The 27535-nt window shown below is 49.8% G+C and overlaps 1 protein-coding gene across 2 annotated transcripts in view; it reads left to right on the forward strand.

The window, feature by feature from the left end:
- The first annotated feature begins 4550 nt into the window (after nucleotides 1–4550).
- The window catches only part of QRICH2 (glutamine rich 2), a 49570-nt gene continuing 26585 nt past the window's right edge, over nucleotides 4551–27535 (forward strand). Inside the window, exons 1-6 of one of the 2 annotated variants that reach the window (XM_039501939.1) lie at nucleotides 4551–5546; nucleotides 13616–13720; nucleotides 17227–17307; nucleotides 18519–18635; nucleotides 22893–22971; nucleotides 26683–26777. In XM_039501939.1, coding sequence (XP_039357873.1) covers nucleotides 5004–5546; nucleotides 13616–13720; nucleotides 17227–17307; nucleotides 18519–18635; nucleotides 22893–22971; nucleotides 26683–26777 — 1020 coding nt within the window. In that variant the 5' untranslated portion in view covers nucleotides 4551–5003. The remainder of the gene's footprint in view (nucleotides 5547–13615; nucleotides 13721–17226; nucleotides 17308–18518; nucleotides 18636–22892; nucleotides 22972–26682; nucleotides 26778–27535) is intronic. The other variant, XM_039501937.1, reaches the window with a different exon arrangement.

Consider the following 27535-nt stretch of genomic DNA (forward strand, 5'->3'; position numbering starts at 1 on the left):
ACACTAAAACTCTGTGTCTCCATTCCCCTTTGCGGAAATGAGGATTTCCTTACCTGTGACTGCTGTGAGAACCAGTTCATTAACATAAGGGTGGTGCTCAGATACTATCGTGACTGGGGCCAGAGACCCACTGTGACAGTGAAATTCAGATCAAACGTTTGAACCTAGCAAAATCTCGGTTGTAGGGGTGGAAGAGGAGATGTCCAGAGGGCAGTTTTTGGCTGTCTGTCATAAACCTGCCCATGAGTTTGGAGAGAATAACACCTGCCCCTCACACACACACTCCCCATTAAACTTCAGTTTGTGCTCAAGCACTTCTGCACTGAGGACTACGTGAGGTTGGTTTGCTGGTTTTTTAAATATCCTTAATATAGTCCCATTTGTAGAAAAGAGATTAATTTCCCCTTCTACTTTTCTGTAACCTCTCTGTGCTAAGGATGACCAGTCTTGTTAGAAGAACAGAAAACACAGAAGCCTCTGTATCTGTATCCCCTGTCCCCTCTCTCTTGGGAGGGCTGCAACAAGCAGCTGTCAGAACTCAACATTACAATGGATGTTCGTAAGTGGGGGTAAGTGCTTTCCCTCACTGAGTATAGACCTCACCTCCGTTTCATGTGGTGTGCTGACATCTGCTGGATGTTGAGGCTCTGTCCCGATAAAGCCACTGACAGACTTTTTTAATGCATTGAAAGTAATAACCTAGCTGGGATCTATCTTAGCCTGGAGGGCCTTGATACAATATGGAAATGAGGTTTAAAGAGCACTTCATGTAATACCTTTATGCAGAGGAGTTACTTAAGCTAGAACCTGGCTGGCTCCTCGCATGTGCGGTAGGGCCAGAATGTTTGGTTTGCGTTCATTTCATAATACTCCATGTGAGTGAGGCTGCATCTGTGCATCTTTCATTCGGTGTTGAAGCTAATGCGTTCTAGTCTTGGGGAAAACTGAAAATGGAAGCCCCTTTCCTATCAATATTTATGGCTCTTGCTCTGTTAATCCATGTGTGCACAGAATAATTGTTCCGTGCCTTGCGCCTGGGTGGAGCGGATGTAAAAACACACATCCTATCACAACTCTCCCCATAGCTTTGCTCTTACCTAGCAATCAGAAGGGATGACGACTCATGGAAGACTGTTGTAAGGTTAAAATGACAAGTGGGATTGGAGCCAGGAAAATAGATGGAATGTCTCTGAAAATATTTCCCCCCATCACATTACTAAATGCATCATTTTCACTGTCCAAGAGAACGGTCCTGCTGGAAGAAACTGAACGACACTGTCCAGCCTTGCGTGGGAAGGGCCTGAGCCAAAGTTCATGGAAGTCCATAGTAAAACTTTAGTTGACTTCAAGTGGTATAGGGTCAGGCCTTTACCCTTGGAGGATTCCCATCCACGGGAATAACTGTCACGCTGGAGAAAGTTGTGCTGGGGTTACAAGCACAGGAACACTACCACTGACTGAGGTTTGGGAGCATTATCCTAAAACTAGTGCCAAGTTATAGCTGGTTCAGAACAATACGGTAACAGTCCTCACAGTGCCCAGGGGGGAGGCCATGGCTTATCTCATCAGAGTAATTGATTAACATCACTGTCCTGGCCAAATTCTAATTTGGTGATTTCAATCTGTTTACCTAAACGAAAGTCCTGTGCTTTCAAATGGATACAGTTACAGCATTTACTTCCTGTCCTAAATTCATCTGCACTGCTCGACAGCTGCTGTGTTCCAGTGCAGAGCTGACTGTACTGCAGCAGTGGATGAAGTGATATTTTTACCGGTGTGGAAAATACGTTGAGACAAAATACCCAAGTTTGAAGGAGGGATACTGACGTGATGCTGTAAATCCTATATGCCTGTCGTCATGGAGAAACTCTCAAAGCATGTTTTCTGATAATACAGTATATTCTTCACTCAGCACAAAACTACTGTGGGACTCATTGCCACAAGATCTCATAATGCCAAGAAAGCAGTAATATTCAAAAAAGGGACTAGGCATTTATGTGGTATGCAGGTCTAGTTCCAATATTAAAAAACAAAAACCACCAGGATGTTTAAAGAACATATAAACACTTAAGTTTTGGGTCATAACCCAGCCTCTTGGGGACTAGGAAGACTCTTTCCCTGGGGGAAGAGTTAACCCCAAACTGTAGGGCTATTTCCTGCGACACAGCTGCTACTGGCCCCCGTTGGAGACAGTATGTGGGCCTAGATCAGGGGTTCTCAACCTTTTTCTTTCTGAGGGCCGCCCCCCCCCACCATGCTATAAAAACTGCACAGCCCACATGTGCCACAGTATCTGGTTTTCTGCATATAAAAGCCAGGGCTGGTGTTAAGGGCTAGCAACCAGGGCAACTGCCTGGGGCCCTATGCCACAGAGGGCCCCCCGCGAAGCTACATTGCTCAGGCTTTGGCTTCAGACCTAGGTGATGGGGCTCAGGGTCCTGGGCTTCAGCCCCATATGGTGGGGCTTCAGCTTTCTACCCTGGACCCTAGCAAGTCTAATGCTGGCCCAGTTTGGTGGCCCCGGATCACAGTTGCCAACTTTCATGTAGTAAATAAGCAGCCTGACTTTCACAATAAGCCAAAAATCAAGCTAATCCCATTTCAAAACAAGGGCAAAACAAGCTAATCTTTAAGAACGCCAACGTTCTATGTCACTAGATCCCCCTGGTGTGCAGTCTGGGATATAGTGGGACTGCTGTGCACCCCAAATCTCTCCCCTGCTTGCTCCCCTGGCCCCTGCTTGCCAGGAGCTGATCACAAAAAAACCAAGCTAAACAAGCTATAAACCAAAAACTAGCCAACAAGCAACTCACAAGCCAATTAAGCCAAAAAACAAGCCCAATTTTTGCGTTTTTTCCCCACAGGTTTGGCTTCTTCCCTGGACCTCGGGTTGAGAACCACTAGCCTAGGTGAACTGCTGGTCTGACCCAGTCTGGCAATTCCTATTTTAAACAAGGTTTTCATTAACTGGATTTACATTTGCAGAATGTAACTGCTGCACCTGAGAAACATGCACCAACCTTTGAGTTTGATCAAATTAGCTGATGGTGAGTTACGTGATTATCCCCACCCCCATGCTTAGTTTTTAAAATAGCACACTTTAGGGAGGAAGGGATGGTCTAGTGGTTAATGCACTGAACTGGGAGGCAGGAGACTGGGATTTTGTGACCTTGGGGTACTAACTTCATCTCTCTTTCCCTCTGTTCCCAGTCTTACGCTGATATTTTGTATCTCTTTCCCCCACCTTCTGTCTCTTGTCTAATTAGACTATAAACTCTTTGAGGCTGAGGTTCTCTTGTGTTTGTACAGTGCCTAGCACAATGAGGTTGGGCTCAGTTTAAAATAATAAAAATATTTTAAACGTACATTTTTGCTTGTATACGAATAATCCTGGTTTATTGACACACCAAGTATTTCTAGAATGTATTTTTATTTTTCACTCCTTATGCTCTTTATTTCTTGCATTTCCCTCCATGTGGGTAATAAGCCGCTGCAGTCACTATAGTCAGGTTCCTAGTGCTGCAAGGTCTGGGTTGCAAATGAGCCAGGATTGTGTTTTACTGAGTAACAACTAGCTTCCATTAATTTGCAGGGGCGGAAAATCAGCAGACCAAATTTCTGTTGGTCTTAGGTGGTGTGAATTTGTCACAGAAACGGAACGTTGAGCCACCTGTGAATTTACTCTGTAAGGCTAGTTCCTTGACTTTTGTTTTTGCAAGCTCACACCGAGCCCTCTGGGCCATTCAGGAGGCAGTTCGTATTCAGGAGCCAGGACGGAGGAGCAGTTCAGTTCTATGGGTAAAGTCTGACATGCTCAGCAATTTCAGGCTAAGGTCACCCTCCAGGCCAGCCTGCTGTGCTGTCCCTAAAATGAGGCGAGGCTGCTGAGTTTTACCGAAGGGTGGCCCTGCAGCTAAACCAGCTGGGGCCCGGCCTCCTGCAGCCCCAGTGAGCCCACTCCCGTAGGGGCTGGAACCGGCCTGATGTGATTTCCCTCATCGGCAGGGTTTACAGTTTGGTTTAATGGCTCTCAGCACCCCCACTGTACAGATTGCTCCAGTGCCCCTGCCCGCTCCTCCAGCGCCTCTCCACCGCCTACCCAGCCCCTCTTCTGTCCTCCGCAGCCAGGGCCCCTTCTTCCCAGCTCAGCAGCCAGGCTGCCTGCCCACCCCCCAGATTCACTCCCTCCCTACCCACGTGTTTCTGGAGGCAGGCAGAGGCAAAGCCCCACTGCAACCCCTAGCCCTAGCCCTTCAAATCCGGCCAGGAGGGGACCGGGACCCAGCCCTTCTCCCTGCCTTTCAGAGCCGCTTCAGTTCAGCCTTGGAACTGGGGGGGGGACTACTTCCCCAGGCGCAATGAGCCACAGAACGTCTAGGGGGCGCTGCGTCCCTGCCTAGCAACTCCAGAGGCTACAACGTAGCTATCGGAACCCGCTGATGTAAACAAAGGCACATGGGCAGCCGCTGTGGCCAATCCGGCGGTGGGGCGGTGTGTTCGGTAGCCAATGAAAGGGCGAAAGGGGCGGGTCCGAGGCAAAGGGGTTGGTGTGTCCCAGTGGAGATGGCTCTGCTGGGCGGCCAGCAGCCTGGTCCCTGCTTCTGCCCATAGTCAGGCATGGCAGCGGCAGGTGTCTGAGACAGGGGCATTAGCCCAGCAGGGAGGGGGCCGGGGGCAAGAGGATCAGGCCTAGACAGATCGAGGGAAATTTAAGTCAATAAATAAATAACTTTAAAAAGGCTGGGGGGAAATCCCTGGAAGGAAAATTCCCCGGGAAATTGCTATTCGATGGAGTGTGCAGCTGAGCTGGGCTTGTGGGAAGAAGATCGAGCAGCCTGGATTGATTTTAACTGTTTCCTTAATAACTCGCAAGGCAAAGAAGAGAAACGTATTTGAGCCCATGGGCTCAAGTCATTAGCTCTATTGAGGGGGGTGGGGAAATAACTTTATATTTGAATGAGAAGCTAACGGCATCAGATACTGGGCAGGAGTTAAAGTTGGCAATGGCTCTGATCAGCCTGTTGGAATTGGCTGACCTCTCCATAGGGACGCCAGAGATCGGGGTGGTCAATTTTAATGCCCTCCACACTTTGCTCCATGCCATCATTAAACAACTCAACCTGCAGGATGTCAAAGCCGAGATGCATGATGAGAAACCTAAGCCCCCGGAACCTGTGCCTTTGCAGGAGGAAGAGAGGAAGGGCAAGCGCGATGAGTCAGAAGACTTCCCCTATGCTGACTTAGAGAAGAAGGTCATTGGGGTGGCCACTCAGGTGCATGGCGTGGAGGCCAAGGTGGTTGGGGTGGCGGCTCAGGTGCATGGAGTGGAGGATCAGGTGCATGGGGTGAAGTCTCAGGTCCACGGAATAGGGGAACAGGTTCAAGGGCTTGAGAAGCAAATGGCTGCCCTGGAAAAATTGCCTTCTGGGACAGACTTGCTGGAGAGGACCAAGAGCGGCTCTCCGAATGGCTCTGCTGTGGCCGACATGTGGCAAATGATGCAGATGAAGAAAAAGATAGAAGCTAATGAGAATGGCATCTCCAAGGTAAATCTTTCCATTCCTTAAGTTGTGAGGAGGCAACATGTCCAGTGGCGAGAGCCCAGATCTGAGAATCAGCAAATATATGCTATAGCCTTGCCTCTGCTACTGACTGGCTGTTTGACTTTGAGCAAGTCACTCACTTTACCCCTTTGTGCCTCAGTTTCCCCACCTAGAAAATGGGGTTAATCTCCACCCTTATAAAGGGTCCTGAGCCAGTTGGAAGAAAAGTAGTATATAATTGCTCTGTTTTAAGTTCCTTATATAGCACTCATTACCAGACCCGTGTTCTCTATTAGTGCTTGGTGGTATTATTTTATTTATTTTATAGTTTGATAGAAATAACTTCCAATAATCAGCAACAAGACTCCAAATTTGTGCAAAATGATGGTAAGTTAGGGTCTAAAGTGAAGGACATTGAGAGGTTTGTGGACGTATGAAAGACACTTGGAAATCATGACCTGAAGAAGAGCTCGCGTAACTAAAAAGCTTCTCTTTCACCAACAGATGTTGGGCCAAGAAAAGATATTACCTCTCCCACCTTGTCTCTCATGTAGAAATCAATAATTTTTAAGACTCTCACTGTGTTAGGATTACAGCTAAACTATAAGAAAGGGAAATATTTTCTGAATCCTGAGGGCCAGCCTCCAATTATCTTTTACATGTTTCGTCCAGTGTTATTTACGTTGCATGTTGTTATGGGGGTTGTGATCTGGCGTGTATTTTCAAGGCTGGATAACAGGGAAAACCATGACCAGGTGTTACGCAGTTCTTATTACAGCTGTGACTTGTTGCATGAATTTTACAAGAGCAGCTCTGCACTGATTCCTCTAAGGTTGCCAGAGAAATAAAGTCCTGATTGCTGCTACCCATTTAATTAAAGTGCTGGATGGGGACGATCAGGGAGTTGCTCATTTAACACGCGCCATAGTTTTAACAAAGGGCTTATTCTTGTTTTCGTTCATCTTATCTTCAGTCTAGGGAACGTAGAGCCCGTATTCTCCTTTGTGACCTTTTCTTGTCCTTTGTCAGTGATCTGCGTAGACCTCCGTTAGACGCTGTTGACAAATGAGCTACTCCTGAATTGGGAGCAGGCCCATCAAGAGAAGTTTGGGGGCCCGGTACATCATGTTTGTTGGGGCTCCACCCCTCCCATTTCTTTATTTACACAGACGTTAGTCATTCTGGGGGGCCCCTGAGTTTGGAGCCCCAGTACAGATGTTCCCCCTCTCCGTCCCTCTTGTCAGCCCTGATTGCCAGTTGTGCTGTGTGCTTTTAAGGGGCAGAATGGTTTAATGCATTGAGAGATGGGCTCGCTGTGCTCTGTTTTCAGCTCTGCTACCGTCTTCCTATGTGACCTCTAGCAAATTTTCAAGGACCTGATGCTTTCAGAAGTGCTAAGAACCTGCAGCTCCTCTTCACTTCAGTAGAACTGGGTTCTCAGCACCTCTAAAAATCCAGCCCTTGGCTGCTCCGTGCCTCAGTTTCCCCATCCAGAACCTGTAGGTGATCTCACTTACCTACTTCACAGGTAGTTGGGGCGCTTAATTTAATGTAGTGAAATGCTTTGATGTCCTTGGTCACAGGGAGACTATAGAGGTGCAAAGTGGAAGGGGGGAAGAAAAGCTCCCTGCAAAGCGCGGGCAGAGGGACAAGACGGGGAGTGAGGAGAGGTACTGACACTTGGCAGGGTGGGGGCAGGCAGCTGGCTCTAAGCTGGGAAGGAGGGTAGCAGCCCAGGGGTTCCTACCTGCTCCCTGACTCATTCCAGCCCCGATGGGTCCCACTACCTGCTTCCCAGCTCCCAGGCCTCACGGCAGCTGCCTCCACAATATTTCCCTGTTCCTGCTCCCCACCTGCACCCCCATTTCTGCCGCCCCGGTGCAAGTGGCATTTTCTATTCCAGGACTCCAATAGCGTTCAAAGAAATTGGACCCGTGTCTCTCTGAGGGGTCATACCCTGCGGTCAGAGCACATACAGAGCACATTGGAGTCGGGGGGAGAGGGAAGGGAGGAGTTACATTGAAATCATGGCAGATATATTGCCAGATATGCTCTGGCCTGATGAAGTTAGTGCCATGTGATGCTGTCGGTTTACGAGCGAGGGAGTAATATTTCCCCCCATCTCTGTCCCCTGACTTACCTCTGCCCTTGGATCCTTTCCCCACTCCATGTGCATTAGTGGCAGATCTGCCATGGCACAGATACCCCAGGGGGCTGCCTGAGACCATTTAGCTGTTCTTTTGAGTTACTAGGCATAATGTAAAATGCTGTAGTTTGTAACCTTCCTCTTGTAGGTAATAGCATCACCTCCAGGTGAAAGCGGTTAGAGTTCAGATTCTAGCTTTTTTCTTTTCCTCCCCTTTCACTCAGGACGGGTTGTAGTGTTGCCAAGTTAATTCTTGCCATTCCAGGAGGCGGGAGGCTGGCTAAGGAGCTGAAGTGGTGTGCCAGAGGGACCCGCGGTTCTGTTCTAAGACCAAGGATACCAGCAAGTTGCATAGGCTCAGTAAGGGAAAGCCCTGGAGATTTTCCCCACTGGAAGAGGAGTGTCTGTACTGCAATCGAAAATTGGGACAGGGGGAGTAAAAAGAGGAGAGAAAGGTGGGCTCTTATGGGGGCACAAGGAATAACTTCTTCTTCTTAGAGCAGCCTCCCCATGTTCCAACTCATGGGATGCACTGGCAGTGCAGCCTGGACCAATCAGTAGGATGTGACCATAAAAAGGACAAAGGTGTCATGGAACAGGGCAGTGTAATATTCCCTCCCTAGGCAGCAGTAGCACAACCACATCTGGGATACTGGGGTCACTTTGGGTTCCTTAGTACCAGAAGGACAGTTACAAGCTAGGGGGAATTGGGAGATGTCAGGGTTCTCTCCCCACTCTGAACTCTGGGGTACAGATGTGGGGACCCGCATGAAAGACCCCTAAGCTTATTTCTACCAGCTTAGGTTAAAAACTTCCCCAAGGCACAAATCCTTTCCTTGCCCTTGGACGGTGTTGCTGCCACCACCAAGTGATTTAGACCAAGATTCAGGAAAAGGACCACTTGGAGTTCCTGTTTCCCCAAAATATGCCCCCATGTCCTTTCACCCCCTTTCCTGGGGAGGCTTGAGAATAATATACCAACCAATAGGTTAACCGAGTGAGCACAGACCAGACCCTTGGGTTTTTAGGACACTAAAAACCAATCCAGTTCTTAAAAGCAGAACTTTATTATAAAGAAAAAAAGTAAAAGAAGCACCTCTGTAAAATCAGGATGGAAGGTAATTTTACAGGGTAATTAAAAGATTTAAAACACAGAAGATTCCTCTCTGGAGTCAACTTTAGAGTTATAAAAAACAGGAATAAACTTCCCGCTGAGCATAGGGAAAATTCACAAGTTAAAACAAAAGATAATCTAGCATTTCCTTGCTTTTCTTACAATTTTTGTAACCTTAGATTCCAGCCCTTATATTCTATGATTCTATTATTCTATTTCAGGTAAGGTTTTAGGAGATGTTTTTTTTTCCTGCCCTGGTTCCTCTCTGTCCGAGAGAGAACAACAAAGAGACCACAAACAAAACCTTCCCCCACAGATTTGAAAGTATCTCCTTCCCTTATTGGTCCTTTTGGTCAGGTGCCAACCAGGTTAGTTGAGCTTTTTAACTCCTTACAGGTAAAGGAGGGATTTGATGCTACCCTTAGCTGTATGTTTATGACAGGAGAAGAACAAAAAACTGACCCGTGGCCTGGAGGAGCTGACTCAGAAGGAAGATGTATAGAGCTAAATGTGTAGGGTTGGCCAAGTGATAATTGTATGTGGAGTGGTGACGAAGGGGAGGTAATATTCAAATGGGGGAGGGCGATTGGGGGTGTTGGACCTGCTTTGCTTCCTTAGTATGGATAAAGAAGTTCTGAAGGGTTGGGGATGAGGGGAGGAGGGTGAAAATGTCTGAGTTTTTCTGCTTGCCGTCCTCTTAAAAATCTCAAACATGTTTAAGTCCGTGCTTTTGCAAGAGGATTCATTGGAGGTCCTCAGTGTGGATTATGACCTTTCTGAGTCCTTCATCGAAGGGTTTAAGGGTTTGACTCTTTAGCAGAGACCTCTTGTTCCCCCCAGGTATTTCTCATGCATCTGAGTTAAACAGATATTGACAAAAGATGGACAAAGGTGCTGTGTGCCCTCATTTCCCATGGCTTTCAGCATCTCACAGGATCAGGTGCTGGTTATCCTACTGCTTCTGTCTTGCACATTCAGCAAGATACTGCTGACTATTGTAGATTGGAGGTGCTCTGCCCTTCCAGCTCCCATCACAGTCCAAAATTCATGCAGCATGAGTCAGGGCAGGATTTAGGGCTTGCAGGGAGCTCAACAAGGTTATTATTGCAGTCCCTACATTCCATGGCCCCCTCTACCCCCATCCCTCCTCCTTTTCTCCATCTGTGACTGGATGATGGATTTTCCCTTCCTTTCTCCTGTACAGAGTGCTTGGGAGGGGGGAGGACCTGGTTGTTACGTCTCATCCCAGAGCAGGTTCTGTGCTCGGCTGGTTCTGCCTAGGAACCAGATTGATGCACCTGGATGGCCCTTGGCCTCACAGTCCCATGTTATGCCTGGGACCATTCCACAAAATTGGGACTCTTGCAAGCCCTACACTGAGCTGGGGAGCCCGCTGGGCTGTGGCCTTGGCAGCTCTAAACAAAGCTCTGGCATAGGTGAAGAGGGTGTGACACCATGGGCTGGTGGGGGCAGACGGGGGCACGTTAATATCCTAGGTTCTGCCTGTTTTGCAGAGCTGTGAGCATTTGCCACAAAGAGGGAGCTCCTGGCGCAGATAGCGTCTCTGCAAGGGCAACACATTGTGCCAGGTGAACCTCCCTCTCTGTTCCCTGCCGTCGGTTTGTGTGATCTAGGTGGAGAAAGTTATGAACGTGCTCTGAGGAGGCAACTGGCCCTTGTGCAGCGGGACTAGCATCACTTATGATGAGGACGTAGGTGATGCGTAGGCCTCGTGTGGCATGGGGAGGAGAATGCCGCCCCTACCTATTAGCAGAGTTTGCTGACAGAATGGTTGGCTGAAATTGACAGTCTCAGAAACGGCAGCGGGGACTGTCTGCTTTAGACCAGCATGGGGAGCAGACCTTGTCATGGAGGCCAGCCAGCGTGGATCTTGCGCGTACCCAGCAGAGCCTAGTGAGCCCTGCTTCAGGCGCTAGCGGGCTGTCTTTAGGATAGTAATCAAATGTGGCGAAAGGAAAAGCCATGGCCAGAGAATGCCTCCAAAGCAGGAGCAATTGCAGCGGTGATAGGGGAAGAGTTGAACCACAAGATTAAAGCAAGTCCCGGCTGAATTATTCATCCCGCTGTGTAGCATATTGGGAGGGAAAAGGAACTGCTTTGACCAGATAATGAGCCTTTTCTGCGGCTGATACACAGCTCCTTCGCAGCGCATTAAATCAGCACCCAGGCTCATGTAGCACAGTTATTGCAATCCAATATGGCAGGCTGTAAATGTTTAATTATTTGCCAGTGCTGCCTCGGGAGGGTCATGTTAAATAAAAAAAAACAAAGCATCCCCATTGTGATCGGTGGGAACTGGGCTCTGGTTTCCAATTAATCTCCTGAATGATCTAATATTTGTGAGAACGTCGATGTTCCCCATCAGTTTGAAGACAGCGCTGACACCTGAAGCCATCTGAGTGTAAACCGGGATTACCGCTAGTTTGATCCAAGAGCAGCATTTCAGCTAGGAAATAAGGGCTCCATTCTGTGAGGCACAGAGAGCCTGCAGCTGGCTGCTGCGTAAGCATCCTCAGTGAAGCCAACGAGAACTGAGAATGCTGAGCACCTTGCAGGACTGGGCCTGACTTTTTCTTTTTTTAAATGGTTTTATGGCACTTACTTGTGCCGAGTTAATGGAAATAAAACGTCAGTGTGATGATCAGTGTGAGCTGCTCACAGGTGACAGCACAGACCCCCAAGATAAAAGAAAACAAATTTTCTGGTCAAGAGATTGGAATTTCCAGGTGTTGCGAGGCCAGTTTGTAAGCCCCATACAATAGGGTGGAACTCAACCCCGTGCAGCAGACCCAGCACAAGACCTATGCACAACTTATATTTTATTTTGTAAGTGGGACTGCAAAGGATGCATCATTTTTGTGCTGGCTCTGCCTGGGGTGAATTGGCTACCCACGTGGGTAACTGCTCACAGTCACCCTCCAGCCCTAATGAATGTAACTCTCCAGTTGCTCCTGTTGTTTAATCATCATTTTTCTCATAGGTGTGTATCTAATACCTGGCCATTTTAACCTTCAGAAGTGCTCAGCATTACTTGGGAGACGGGGGGCGGGCTCTAATAGTTAGAACATGTGTCAGGACTCCTGGGTTCCATTCCTGCTTTTGCCATGGAGTCATCATGTGACCTTGAGCAAGTCACTTGACCCTCTCGGTGCTTGGAGGATAATATCCTCTGCGCTTGGCGGGGATGAGACGAGGCTGTTTGTAAATCACTGGGCGACACCGCACTGAGCAATGCTATGTGGATGCACAGTGTTGTTGTAGAACTTGGCTTGTTAATAAGATGCCTAGCGGAGTGGTTGATCCTTGATCAATGTTCTACTAAAGATCTGCACAGCTGAGAGCCTTGGTTAATGGGATTCAAAGGGAACAATCCTCTAATGCTGGAGCTCCAAGGATTGGTGAGCATCCAGTCCAATGGCAGGGGGAAAGTGGGACAGTGCCAACAACCCTGTGACCTGGGTCATTTATTATCCACGTTGGAGGTGGTGAGGTGAGGGCAACTCACGTAACTTGGTATATCTTATGCCGAGAACACTTTCCAGCTGCAAGCAGCTTAGCACAGTCTGCTTTTATGCTTTGCAATGTCCCCAGCAGCTTCCAGCTGATCTCAAAGCGCTTTCCAAACATCATTGCCTCGTGGCTGTAGGTAAATATCACTATCCCCATTTTACAGATGAAGAAACTGAGGCACGGGGAGATTGCATGGCCTTTGGCAAGCTGTTTGGTGAGTCAGTGGCATAGCCCAAATCTCACCACCCCCACCCCCATGAGATAGAGCTACTGTAGCAGACGTTGCCCATTTACTGTGAGAGTCCTGGTTTGAGTTTGCTGTGGTCAAGTGCTCTGTGTGAAAGGCCAAGTCCAGCTAATGAATAGTTAAGCCACTCACGGGTATTTGGCACCAGCTGTAGAGCACAGCATCAGGGAAATTTTTGATCCCAGTATTTGTGTATCAGAGGCAGGTTTTGTGGCAAAAGCTATAGAATAAGGGTATTGTGGGCAGGACAACAGTACCGGGGGAGAAGCATATAGTACCCAAATCTGGAAGGAGAAGTCTGCAGAGTCCAAGCTAAAATGGGAAGGCAGCAAGCTAATGAACAGTGAATGGTCACACATCACGGTGTCCTGGCATAGACCGCAGGGCATGTCTGCACTTGATCTGTTCACACTCAGTTAGGTACCCAATGCAATGATATTTACCCCCTGTCTGGAAATGCGCTGACGGCGGGAGTGGGGGGAGGAGGCCCAGGCTGGCGCTTTCATTTAACCCTTCGGGTTAATCTAGCAGATCATTGGTCTGCCTGGAGGTGTGGGGCTGCCAGAAGTTGTTACTTACTAGGGGAGTAAAAGGAGAAGCTCTGCTGAGCCCCTCCCTGTGTCCAGCTCCCTGTTGGGAAGGATGCTCTGGGTGGAGCAGCTGTGTTGTTCTGTCCTGGAAGCTTATGGCCCCAGCTCCCACCTGTTTAAGCTGGCTCCCTGGCAAGTCCCTCGGCACCGTCCACACTCCGTTGGCAGCTGGAGCTCGCCTAACAGGGTCCATCCCCTCCCTGTGTCCATCTCCTCAGCCAGATAGGTGGGTATTATTCTCCCTGCTAAATATAAAGCTAAGGAAACTAAGACAGACAGGGGAGTGCCCTGCCGCAGGTCACACAGCCAGTCAGTGGCAGAGTTGGGAGCGATCGCTCCCTGCCCCTTGTCCGATTGGCTAGGCCCTGCTGCCCCTCCGAGCATCCTCACTGGGGCGTACCAGGTGTTCTCGTGGCCCTAAACTCGCTCCCCTGTCTGTTCCAGGCCATGGCTCTGTTCCAGGATCTGCTGAATGAGGTCAATGGCGTGAAGACGGCCAATTTCCATATGAACGAGGGCCTCGAAAACATCAAGGAGAAACTTGGCTTGGTGAGTGTGGGCCTTGCTCACAGAGCAGAGCCGGCCTGGTCACACTCCCTGGTGAGGGGAGCGCCGAGCCTTCTCCTTCCCCCCCGAGGCACCGACATCCCCTAGTCCCTCTTGCTGTACGTACTGACCCCTCCCTGTCCTCCACCCCCCACCACCTGGGCTACCTTGTGCCATGTGGGGCTCTCCCTCCTGCCACGAGCAGCACTCAACCCCAAGGGGAGTTACCGCTTGAGCGAGGGCAGCAAAGAGAATGAGACCTCTCTCCCGGTCCCCGTCCCCTTGATTTCTCTTCTCGCTACTCCCCAGGCCTTTATGAGCTGGTATTCCCCACCTCTCCTGTGTTTTGGGGGTAACTTAGAGTGCAAGCTGCTTGGGGCCAGGACTGTGCCTGGCTTATGTGCAGCAGATCAGCATGCTGTAATGTAGGTGTCCGATAAGAACACACTGTTCCCCCGCTGCCCATGTAGGGGAGAATGTCTCCTCTCCCTCTCTGTCTGTCCGTGGTAATGCTGGTCAGAGCAGACAGAGGGGACTGACTGACCTTTCCTCCCCTGTGGGAATTGCACTGAAGACCAGCTTGTATCCTTAGGTCTGCCCCCTATTACTCTAATACCAGGAAAGGGCAGGCAGCGGATTGCTCTGGGGAGAGAGAAGGGGGGAGAATCCATAGTTCACCATGTAAAATATCTCATTTTGCATGTATATTGGCCTCCTCAATTAAAATGCCCACACGGTGTCTGTGGTATGGGACAAGGGGAAGGAGCAGGAGATGCTGCCAGAGAACAGTGCAAAAGCAGCCGATAGCTAAGGTGGCCAAGGACGGCAGAAGGCATTGGATCTGCTTGCTGGGACTGAGATGCATCGGCAGAGCTAGGAAGGGAAGAGCAGGGGATGCTGGGGCTGAAGTGGCTCGTGGGGAGCCCGGGCCTGGAACAGCAGGGCAGGATACAAGTCAGAACTGAGCTGTGCATGGGCACGGAGGAGCTGGCTATTCAGACAGAGCGGTGTGCCCGCCCCGCACACCGACCGCGTGGTTGAGTCGATGCGGCTGGGGAGTAACGTGTCGGGGAGTCGTGCACTGGGCTCTCCTGCACTCTCAGGCCTTCCCTTCCCTGGAGCCTTGTTACTATTCCTGAGCACTCTGCCCAGGAGTTAACCAGCGCCGGAGCAGAGGGAATGGGGTTTGTACTCCCAGGGCCTGAGGAAGCTGTGCTGGGCGGCCAGGCCTTTAACAGCAGAGCCAATTGCCTGGCTCAGGTAACATGAGCTGATGACGCAGCCAGGAGGTAAAAATTCAGCACTTGGGACCCCCCTCAAGGGATCCCAGCAAGGTGACAAACACGCCTGATGCGTGTGACACGAGTGTGCAGAGTTCCCGTCCTCGGGTGCCCATGGGGCAGGTGGGATAGAGAAGCATTTGCCTTTTATATCACCGCTGCCTTCTCCTGCCAGTTCCATCAGGGTGGGGCAGCTTTAGAATCCATCTGGGGGCTCAGGAGGAGCCCCGCTGGCGGAGGGGCTGAGAAGGAACATTGGAATGTGAGGGGGTATTTAGCGCAGGGAAGGGGTGAGGAAGAGCCAATCCCCTGCTAACTGCTGGAGGAGTTAGATAGAGAAAGGAGCCCGGCATGGGATCCAGGACAGGGCAGCTGTCCACCACGTCCCTTGAAGGACTAAGACAGGGAGCCATCGTTCCGCGTCAATGGCGAGCGAGAACTCTCAGCAGGTCAATCATTCTAGCAAGGCCTGGGGGAGCTCCCACCTGCCTCGTGCTGGCCGTAGGTCTCTGCCAACCGAGGGATTGTTTGCCAGGCAGGGGAGAGTCTGAACCTTGTGATGCTGCCCACAGGGAGGCAGCAGAGCTTGGCAGTGCCCAGCTGACTCCTTGTACTTTCAGGGATCCCCAGGGTGGCCCTCTGCAGGCACGCTTGCAAAACACGCTAGCTCCCCCGCGGATCCAGCCAGCCTCGAGCGCTCATTCTTTTTGCAGCTTGGCAAGCTGCCTTTTCCCATGAGCCTTGGCGGAAGGGAGGGGGGCTGTGGGGAAACAGTAAACATCTCGTTTCCTAGAGTACGGGGAACAAAAGCTAAGTGGATGCCAAGGCTGAGCCTTTTCTCTGTGTGTTCTTCAGCCCCCCAAAGCATGCTCTACCCGAGAGAATAGGTGCTCGCAACCCAGACCCCAGCCTGCGTGTCTGGGGCCCAGCCTGACCTAGTCTCTTATCTCAACCCCCTCTGCTTTGCCACTGATGCCCAGCCCCAAGGTCCCCCACAACACAGGACTGGAGCACCCTCCCTATTCCGCTTCCCCAGCCCACCCCTCTTGCCTTTCCAGTCTCTTCCGAACACTCGCTGCTTCTGCTCCAACAAGTGGGGCCTGAGAAACCCACTTTCCTGTGGTAAGTAAGAAACTGATCTGTGGGGGTCTTTCCATTGACTTCAGCAGGCTGTGGATCAGACCCATAGTGCTGGGCTTTCATGGTTTTTCAGGGTGACCTTTTCCATTTAATTGGTGTCCATCCCAATCCCCATCATATACAACACAATGAACTGAGGTCAGAGCTAGTTTCAAGTGTTTTACTTGTATGCTGTGCTTAAAGGGATATGACCAAGACAAAAAAACATATTTATAAATATCACACCCTTTCCTGGGTTTTTAATACCACTTTAGATGATCAAAACTGAAAGATCTTTACAAATCAGAGGCTTGATTCTGCAAACATTCACTCACACCAGCCCCTTCAGTTGCCTGAAGAAGGCTTTGTCAGACTGGGCTCTTAATCAGTTTTTCAGAACATACACTCCTTAAGTAAGGTGAGTGAAGTGCAAAAAAGAATATTTTCAGTTTTGCTCTCTGCTTATGGCCTGTTTGATGCACTAGCCCAAAGTTCTCATGTTGAGTTTTCAGTCCTGGAGGAAGAAATATTTAAAGGCACCCCATCGACTTAAGCATTCCATACCTGGCTGAATTTTTTTGGACCCTTTCCAGTTCACAATAACTCCCAAGATTACTAGATTTGAAATAGACTAGAGCAAAGTGGGGTTTTTTTGCTTACTCCTTCAGTTCATTTACTTTGCATTTTGTGGAGTCAGTCTTTTCCCTGCTTGGTAAGAACAAATAGTCAGTTTCTTTCCGTCTTGCTTGCATGACTTTCACAGAGCAACAGCAGAGAGCAAAACATTGAAAAGACAGGAAAATGGCATTGGAAACCCACAATTTGGCAGGGGGACCAAAGGGCATTTCACTCAGTTTCTGAAATTGACTGTATTTCTAGCTGATGCCACTGCCTTTTGAAATAAAAATAACAGGAAAATAGATATTGGAGGGGGTAATATAAATGCGCACACACATTGTGGGTGTGCGGGTGTGGGCTTGCACATGTGCGCTCACAACGCCCCCCCCCCCACATTTTGGATCTAAGTCCAAATTGGCCATCTTCCTTTTTAAAGGCAGTCACACGCACACCAGACTGTAGGAGATTAACTAAACTCTCTTTTCTTGTAAGAATTTACAACTAGATACCCAGGAGATTGGCAATCAACTGCAGACCTGCATCGCAGATCAGAAGAACTTGGATAACGATGTGGTAGGTCTCTGAGAGGAACGATTTGCATATGAATTGCCAAGGCACCCCCAGGGCCCCAATTCTCATTCCTTGACTCCTCCTTTTTGGATGCTGATCTTCACTGAAATCCCCAGCTTCTCCTCCTTTGCTATTTCTTCCCCCCAGGTCTTCTGCTCTGAGTCAAGATTTCAGCTACTTGGACCAGGAAGGACCTGATCCTGAGCATAGGCACCAACTCCATGGGTTCTCTGGGGCTGGAGCACCCACGGGGAAAAATCAGTGGGTGCTCTGCACCCACCAGCAGCCAAGCTCCCCTCCCCGTCCCCCGTTGCCTCTGCCCCTGAGTGCGCCGTGTCCCCCTCCTCTGTCTACCTCCCAGCGCTTGCTCCGGGAGGGAGGGGGGAGGAGCAGGAATGTGGCGCACTCAGGGGAGGAGGCGGGGCCGGGCGGGGATTTGGGGAAGGAGTCGGAATAGGGGTGGAGTTGGGGCGGGGACTTTGGGGAAGGGGTTGGAATAGGGGTGGGGTGGAGTCTGGGCGGGACCAGGGGCAGAGACGGGTCAAGTACCCCCCGGCACAAGCAGAAGTTGGCGCCTATGATCCTGAGAGGTGCTGATCAGCTCACTCCCTGTGACTTCAGTGCTCAGCATCTCTCAGGGTCAGGCCCTAAGCAATGCTAAGTGTCCCAAACCACCTGCAGTAGGAATAGGAATTACACATATATTGAGGGGCAAGGCACATGAGTCTCTTTCCTGGGTTTCTGTGGTGTCCTCCTTCCTCCTGACGCATCAGGAAACACCCCGATCCATCCAGCTTCCTCTCTTGCTAGAGGATTCTTTAGGGGCAGGAAATGCCAGTGCTTCTGTAGGAGGAGTTAGAGCCTCTGCTTCTCCACTAGGAAGGCTTAAGTGTCTGTCCCTGATACTCCATGATCGCAGAAGTGGTGGTGTGGGCAGCTGGGGAGGGTCTGCGCTATCATGGAGCCAAGGATGCTGAATTAGTTGCCATGCGTAGTACTGGTGCTGGTTCTGTGCTCTCTCTGTAAGGGGCCCCTGTTTTTATTGGTGAATCTAAGACGAAGTCAGCTGCTCAGTTTGGGGAACATACATTCTCTGTCGAGCTACCTTCTTGGGTGGCCTGCTAGTCTCTGAAGAGTTAATGGAGGAGACAGTGAAGTCCCTTCCTAGAGATGCCCCATAGAAGTACAGTCATCTCTGTTTGCTTTTTTTCCAGAGGAACCTAGAGCGAAGGATAAACCTCTATCCTTCCCCCGAAGAAATGTATAACATGGTGCGCTGGGAAGTTCTGGAGGACTGCCTTGTGACAGGCAAAGGCAAGAGTCCACCCACTGTGAGTGTGACTTCAATTAGGGGTGCTGGGGGGAGGGGAAAGCTTAATATGTTTGCCCCCTTCCTCTACCTCTGCCGAGACATCCATGTAATAGTGGGGAGGGAGATCTTGTGAATCTGGGACTTTTCCAGCCTTCATGCGGCTTGACATGAACGTGTTGGATCTGAGATGCTCTTCTCTGGGGCAGGATGTCCGGAACTGGCTTTGGGGGATCAGCCCACACCTCTGTCACGTTTCACATTTCTAGGGCCCAGTGCCATGCAAGGTTCCACTTGATCAGGCTCTCGTCCAAGGCTTCTCTCTCTAAATGTGTCCTTTTCTGAGCAAAGCTGTGTGAACCTGGAGCTGTAAGAGACAGTGAGGCCTTTTCCCTCCGCCTGCCCTCTGACCCCATGTTGTCATGGCACCTTGTGATTGCCATTCTCTGACACCCAGGGGCCATGCCTGAGCACTGGAAATCCTTGTATGACTCCTACCCAGGGCTTCCCAGTGCAGGGGCGCCGGAACAGGGGAGCCAAGGGGCCGTGGCCTCCCACTTTTTGCCCCTCCACTTTTCACCACCGGCCCCAGCCCTGTCCCTCTTTGTCCCCCTGAGGTTCCACCTCCTAGCCAGGCCAGAAGTGGAGCCTGGCCCAGGGAGCCTGGGCAATAGTGGGGAGCTGCTGACCCTCCATCTGCCCTGGGCGGAGGAGTCCGGGGGCGGGGACATGGGCCTGGGGCTGCTCTCTGGCCCCCCCACCATGGGCAGATGTTGGGGCCCAGGGTCCCCGACCTCGCTCCTGCTTCCTGCTTTGCTGGGGGCGGGGCCTCAGGGAGAAGAGGGTGGCAGGAGTGGGGCCACGTAGGGGGCCACTTTTGGGAAGTCTCCACCACCCCTGTCGCAGTGTCTAACCAGCACAATATGAGAAGGGTTATTTGTGTCATTTGGAGGCCTCACATTTGTGCATTACAGAATTTTACAATGGTCACTGGACTAAATTAACCACTGGTGTAACCCCACTGACCCATCAGCTTTACCCAGTGCATGAATTTGGTCCTTTCTTTCCGTGCATGTTAAAAATGTCTTATAGATGAGCTAACTGATCTGGTTCTTTCCTTTTTCTTGTCTTCACGGTGCAGGCCTAGGGCAGCTTCCTGTTGCATTTAACAGTCTAAGGAAGTCACTGACTGAATCTTCATGATTAGATAGCCGTGGAGTCACCATGTCTTATGGGGTTGATTAGAAGGCTAGTCCTGAGCGAAGATGAATTTGGTGGCTGTTGCCAGGGGATGGCTGCCAGCCTCAGAAAATAGCCCCACAGCATGACACAATTGGTAGCTTGTGGTCAAGCTGGAGAAATGCAAGGGTGGAGTAAGGCAAGGTGTTGTGGGTCAGGATGGAGATGCATTTGGCAGAGCATTGGAAGGTGTGGAGGAACTTACACAGTGTTTCCATGTACCATTGTGCTAGCAGAACTGAGTACTTTACACACGCAGGACTAAACCCTGCTCTTTTCTAAGAGATTCATCAGAGCAGATCTCCACTTCTCCCCCTCCGGCTCACGCCCCGTGTCTCCCCCAGAATGCACACATCCCGTTACTCTAATTCACATGCAAACACCCTCCCCTTCGCTTTGACCTCCTCCTTCATCATGTGCAAATGGCACATTCTACACTTTACCAGCGCACTTGCATCTGTGGAGAATAGATCAGTTTAGCTGCGGTCAGAGTTACAGTTATACACTTGGAGGGGGTTAGAATAGCTGCATGTGTTTATTGCGATTGGTACTCATTGGAGGTGCAAGGGAGCTTGTAGTGGAGGTGAGGCGCCTGTGAGCGTTTTTGCACAGGAAGGCTTGTGGGTGAAGATTGGTTTAACTGGGGATTTCAACTTGTAGTAATCACCTTGGTGGGGTTTGTACTTCAGCAACCTTAAATCCAAGCTAACGAAGGAATGTGCCTGATTGAACACATCTGTAATACACTCTTCCATCCCTGTGAGGGATGCTCAGGGGCAGCATGTGGCTCATAGCATGCCTGTCAAACAGTCAACTTCATGTAGCATCATACAAGGTGGCCATATCATGACTGTACCCTTCTATGGGAGTCACAGATTAGCTACTGAGATCCCTCTGTAGGTATGGAGTAGAAAAATAGAGACACTCACAGGAGATGATATCCTATAGGGCAAATCAACCCATAGGAATACAAGAAGTTAATTGATCAATTGGGAGCTTCTGTTCCAGTGCTAATCTCTATAGTAAGCAACACATGATATTCCTAACGCGTGCTATTCTTGTTCTGTGTCAGAAACTCTATAAAGTTACCCCTACGGACGCATGGAGGTGGCATAGTTTCCAGAAGAAATCATTTCTTTCCTTACCACAGAATGACATTTCATTTAAATGTGACTGCTTGTTCCCAGAATCAGTCATTCCAAAGACAGTCCCTGGAATGTATTGGTGCTGTTAGGAGGTGCTAAAGCTGATCAGACCTTCTCAGAATAGGATAGGCCTGAGCCACCAGATCTAGAGTTGGATGTGGATTTCCAGCTCCTGAGAGTCTGAGGGTGGACCTGGGGTTCTGGTTTGGCCTGGGGACCCCGCTACAGAATTATGCCCAGGATTCTGATACCAACTCCTCCCCCAACCTCAGCCTCACACATTTTAGCTTAAGAGTGCGTCAGTCCAGGGTTTCAGTTCTGGCTTATGTGATTTTCATGCACACACAATGCTTGTTGTTCCTGTGGAGGGAGTTTTGGCAGACAGAGTAACTGTAATACCTGGTGGGAAGGGAATGTGGGAAGTCACTGGTGATTTCCCCATGGTGGGGAAGGGTGTGACTGACAGGGGCAAGTATACACAATTGAGAGGGAGGGTCAGATATCTGCTAGGAACCCCATCCCAGAGATTCCTCTAGAAAGCAGGCTCCTAGGAGACACTTGGCCACTAGTGGAATTGGTTCAGTGACCAGCAATGTCTTCAGAGGGCGTTTTGTGATTGTTGCTTCCTTTCAATATAAAGGCCGGTTTGGGGGCATGTCCTGTCCCATTGCCCATTCTGTCCAGATAGGCCTGTCTGATTTGACGGTACCGTTACTTCCAGTTAAAGTGCAGAAATAGAAGAAGGTGGTTTTGAATATCCCAGCTCCCCACCCCGCACACACACACACTTTGCTTTGAACTAGTGCCCATCAGTAAATTGCTCCCGTTCCATTGGTTTCCAGGAAGCCCAGTCTGTGGATCCCAGCCTAGGCCAGCCCTCTCCAGCCGAGCAACCAGCTTCAGTTATGGACGCCCAAGCCAGAAAACCCTCTGCACCCTGGGCAGGGGCTCCAGGGAGCCAGCCCGGCTCTCCCAGCAGCAGACCTGGTACTCCAGGGATGCAGGCAGGGACCAGGGCAGGCATGGCAGCGGTCCAGCCAGCAGCCCGGGCAGGCACTCCAGGAACCAGGGCAGGCACACCAGGAACCAGGGCAGGCACACCAGAAGCCCAAGCAATCACTTCAGTGGCCCAGCCAGGCTCCCCCAGGACCCAGCCAGGGGCCCAACCAGGCTCCCCCAGGACCCAGCCAGGGGCCCAACCAGGCTCCCCCAGGACCCAGCCAGGCTTCCCTGGGGCCCAGCCAGGCTCCGCCGGGGCCCATCCAGGAGCCCATCCAGGGGCCCAGCCAGGCTCCGCCGGGGCCCATCCAGGGGCCCAGCCAGGCTCCGCCGGGGCCCAGCCAGGGGCCCAGCCAGGCTCCGCCGGGGCCCAGCCAGGGGCCCATCCAGGAGCCCCCGGGGCCCAGCCAGGAGCCCAGCCAGGCTTCCCCGGGGCCCAGCCAGGCTTCCCAGGGGCCCAGCCAGGCTCCCCCGGGGCCCAGCCAGGCGCCCAGACAGGCTTCCCTGGGGCCCAGGCAGGTGCTCCAGGAATCCAGCCGAACTTCCCTGGCACCTGGCCCAGTTCCCCAGTGACCCAGGTGGGGCCTCCTGGAGTCTGGCCCGGAGCTCCAGGGGCCCAGGCAGGCTACCTCGGGACCCCAGCAGACACTTCAGCATTCCAGCCCGCATCACCGACAGCAGGTCCCTCAGCTCTAGCAGCCCAGCTTGCAATTCCACCTGGACCTCACTCTGCCGTTACGTCCCCGGCATCACCTTTCCAAGAGAAGGACAAACGCCAAACCTCATCCACGCCGCGAGAGTCCTCCGGCTCCAGCAGCGCCTCCAGCCGCTACTCGGATACTGTGGAAGCTCTGCGCCAGGTCGGGCAGCTGACCGACCTCTACACCGCCTTGCAGGAGCAGATAAACCACCTGGAGCAATTCAAGTGTAGCCGCGCCGACCTCGACAAGCTGCGACAGTTCCTCTCGGATGCAGGTAGGCACTTCCCCCTCAGCCAGTGTCTTCATCACGGCCTTCTGCAGGCGGCTTCCTGGGCAAACACTCCTCGGGTCTGGCTCCCCAAGGTGGTGCTGACTGTAGCCTTCTGCTGGATCCGCAGGGGTGTCTGGGGGAGCAGTGGTGCTCTTTGCTGGGGCCTGGATCCCTCCCCATGGTTCCTCAGTGACTGGCCCACTGCTCATACCTTTGGGCCGACTCCCCAGTGAGATGCGCTTGGTGGAATGGGTGCAGCTGACTTTGACCGGGCTGTCGTTTGAGGGCATAAATATCCCGAGTGGTGCACTTAACGGTCATAAATATTCCGCCTTGGGACTCTTGCCCTGACTTTGACGGGGGTCTAGGGTTCGCTTCCAAGGCACCATTTTAAAAAGGAGCCTTTTATCGCATTTGGATCATTTTCTGGGTCATTTCTAAGTATCTTGTTGCATTTCCATCCCCCATCCTGAAACGATACAAAATATCCCAGTGGGGGGCACTGATGGGGGCTGTGGGGCTAAATGGGGGCACAGGGAGTGCAATTCCATTCTTAGGGGAGCTTCCCCTCTCTGCTTGTGTTGGTTTGGAGGCGGTAGCTGGTAATCTGCTTTCCGGGTCTGCCCCTGAGCTAAGCCATAGACTTATCAAAGGGGGCTTCTGTATCCTAGTAAAGAGGAGAGGGATAGAAGCTGATAAAGTGCAAGTAGGAACTGAAGAGGAACAATCAAACAAAAGAATCCAATTCAATTACATCACACAAAGGCAGCCAGCTGAATACAGACACATTTTCTAAGTGCTTGTGCCCAAATGCTCGAAGTCGAAATGCTGAGGTGGATGAACTTGAGTGCCTGGTATTAAATGAGGCTATTGACATAACCGGCATCACAGACATTTGGTGAAAAGATTATAATCAATGGAACACAGTAGTACTAGGGTACAAAATACGTCGGAATGACAGAGTAAGTCATGCTGGTGGGGGAGTGGCACTATATGTGAAAGAAAGCATGGTCAAATATACTAAAATTTTAAATGCTTAAACTGTACCATAGACTCTGTATGGATAAAAATTCCATGCTTGAATAGTAAGAGTATAGCCATAGGAATATACTACCGACCACCTGACCAGGATGGTGATGGTGATTGTGAAATGCTACAAAACCAGAAAACCCAGTAATAATTAGGATGTCCCCATATTTACAGGGAACATGTCACCTAAGGCTGGACTGCAGAGATAAAATTACTAGACACCATTAATAGGTGTTTCTTGAAGAAGCTAGTCCTGGAACCCACAAAGGGAGAGGCAACTCTTGATTTAATCCTAAATGGAACGCAGGATCCGGTACAAGATGTGAATATAATTGAATTGCTTGGTAATTCCATAATGTGATTAAATGTAATGTTCCTACAGGGGGGAAATACCAAAGAAACCTACCACAGTAGCATTTAGCTTCAAAAAGGGGAACGACACAAAAATAAGGAAACTAGTTAAATGGAAATGAAATTAAAAGGAACAGCCAGAAGAGCGAAATGCCTGCAAGCTGCATGGAAACGCTTTGAAAACACCATAAAGGCTCAAATTAAATGTATATACCCCAAATAAAAAAAAAACAGTGCAAGGACCAAAAGAAAAAAAAATGCCACCGTGGCTAAACAACAGAGTAAAAGAGGCAGTTAGAGGCAAGAAGACATCCTCTAAAAATTGGAAGTCAAATCATACCGAGGAAAATAGAAGGGAGCAAAAACTCTGGCAAGTCAAGCAAGTGTAAAAGTATAATTAGACAAGCCAGAAAAGAATTTGAAAAGCAACTAGCAAAGACACAAAAACTAGCAGCAATTTTTTAAGTATATCAGAAGCAGGTGCTAAAGGAGCACTCAGGGAAGACAAGGTCGTTGCAGAGAAGCTAAATTAGTTCTTTGCATCGGTCTTCACTGCAGAGAGTGTGAGGGGGGTTGGTTCAGGTATGGAATTCTCTTTAAGGTGATAGATCTGAGAAACTGTCCCAGACTTAGGTGATAATAAGGAGGTTTTGGAACAAATTGATAAATTAAACAGTAACAGTCACCAGGACCAGATGGTATTCGCCCAAGAGTTCTGAAGGAACTCAGATATGAAATTGCAGAACTATTAACTGTGGTATGTAACCTGTCGCTTAAATCTCTGTACCAGATGACTGGAGGATAGCTAATGTGACACTGATTTTTAAAAAAGGTTCCAGAGGTGATCCTGGCAATTATAGGCTGGTAAACCTAACTTCAGTACCAGGCAAATTGGCTGAAACTATAGTAAAGAACAGAATTATCAGACCCAGAAATGAACACGATATTTTGGGGAAGAGTCAAAGTGGCTTTTGCAAAGGGAAATCATGCCTCCCCAATCGATCAGAATTTTTTGAGGGAGTCAATAAGCATGACAGTGGATATAGTGTACTTGCACATTGAGAGAGCCTTTGGCAAAGTCCCTCAACCAAGGCTGTCAAGCAAAGTAAACAGTTTTGGGGTAAGAGGGGAGGTCCTCTTCTGGCTCAGTAACTGGTTAAAAGACAGGAAACAAAGGGTAGGAATAAATGGTCAGTTTTCACAGCGGAGAGAGGTAAATAGCAGTCATCCCCCCAGGGTTCCCTGCTGGGATCAGTACTGTTTAGCACATTCATAAATGATCAGGAAAAGGGGGTAAACAGGAAGGTGGCAAAATTTGCAGGTGATACAAAATTACTCAAGATAGTTAAGTCCAAAGCTGACTGTGAAGAGTTACAAAGGGATCTCACAAAACTGGGTGACTGGGCAACAAAATGGCAGATGAAATTCAGTGTTGGTAAGTACAAAGTAGTGCACTTTGGAAGAAATAATCCCAACTAAACATGGGGTCTAAATGAGCTGTTACCACTCAAGAAAGAGATCTTGGAGTCATTGGTGATAGTTTTCTGAAAATATCTGCTGAATGTGCACTAGCAGTCAAAAAAGCTGACGGGATGTTAGGAACGATTAAGAAAAGGATAGATAATAAGACAGAAAATATAATAATGCCGCTATATAAATCCATGGCATGCAGTTCTGGTTGCCCCATTTCGAAAATATGTATTAGAATTGGAAAAGACACAGAGAAGGGCAACAAATATGATTGGGGTATGGAAAAGCTTCTGAACAAGGAGAGAGGAAAAAACTGGGACTTGTCAGCTTAGAAAAGAGACGACTGGGGGGGATATGATAGAGGTCTACAAAGTGACGAATAGTGTGGAGAAAGTGAATGGGGGAAGTGTTATTTACCCCTTCACATAACATAAGAACCAGGGGTCACCCAATGAAATTAATAAGCAGCAGGTTTAAAATAAAAGGAAGTATTTCTTCACACAACGCACAGTCAACCTGTGGAACTCGTTGACAGAGAATGTTGTGAAGGTCACAAGTATATTTGGGTTCAACAAGGGTTAGATAAGTTCATGGAGGATAGCTCTATCAATGGCTATTAGCCAAGATGGTCAGGACGCAACCCGATGTTCTGGGTGTCCCTAAATCTCTGACAGCCAGAAGCTGGGACTGGACAACAGCTTACTTGATAATTGCCCTGTTCTGTTCATTCCCTCTGAAGCATCTGGCATTGGCCTCTGTCGGAAGACAGGATACTGGGCTAGATGGACCATTGGTCTGACCCAATATGGCCATTCTTACACAATCAATTAAGTGCTTCCTTTGTATTTCTGTGGTGGTGTCTAGTCCCTAAGAACCTCTCCAGTATGCCTGCTGACCTCATGGACCAGCTGTCTTCCCTGAAGGCCACGGCAGAAGACATGAAAGATGTAAAGGCCAAGGTGAGCAGCTGGTGTGCCGTCTTGTATGGAATCAGCAATGGTAACAAGTCCACTATGGTTAGCTGGGATGGTGTGTGAGACAGGGACTTTGGTACTGTTTCATCCAGGGTCTGAACATGTGGTATAGGCTGTGGAGTTGTGATATCGGCATTAGTGGTGAACATCCCTCTTGTTTCATAGTGTGGTTAAGGCTCTGAACTGAGACTTTGGAGACCTTTGGGTTCAATTTCAGACTCTGCCACAGACTGCCTCTATGACCTTAAGCAAGTCACTTAGGGCTTGATTCCCTCAAGGACGTTACATCAGTGAAAAATCAGGTGGAGTTGAGCTTGGATCTGCTATGACCCCTTCCCATGCATTAGAAGAGGGATGCCAGTGCAGGAGGCATCAGAGCTGCCTCCATCAGCTTTAAACTGGTGGAGAGTCTCCCTACAGAGGGAGAATTATCCAGGGGCTGCTTAATCTGGAGAATTCAGCGCTTAAGATATTCCCAGTATTATCCATGGTTAATTCATCTCCCCCCCACCTTTGTCTGGCTTGTCTGTTTAGACTGTGAGCTCTTAAGGGAAAGACTCTCTTATGGTGTCTTAGTAAAGTGCCCAACACAACGGTTCCGTGAACTCACTGGCTTCTTGGCACGCTCAGAATATTAAGAACAATAAGAAGAGCAGTATGAGGTGGGGGAGAAGCCCTGGGAAAGGAGAGGGGGTGGGAGATTGGCCCTTGTGTCCCTCAGAACAGGTTGTTCCAGGCTTCCT

This window comes from Mauremys reevesii, linkage group 15 (genome assembly GCF_016161935.1).
Source record: "Mauremys reevesii isolate NIE-2019 linkage group 15, ASM1616193v1, whole genome shotgun sequence".
Lineage (NCBI taxonomy): Eukaryota > Metazoa > Chordata > Testudines > Geoemydidae > Mauremys > Mauremys reevesii.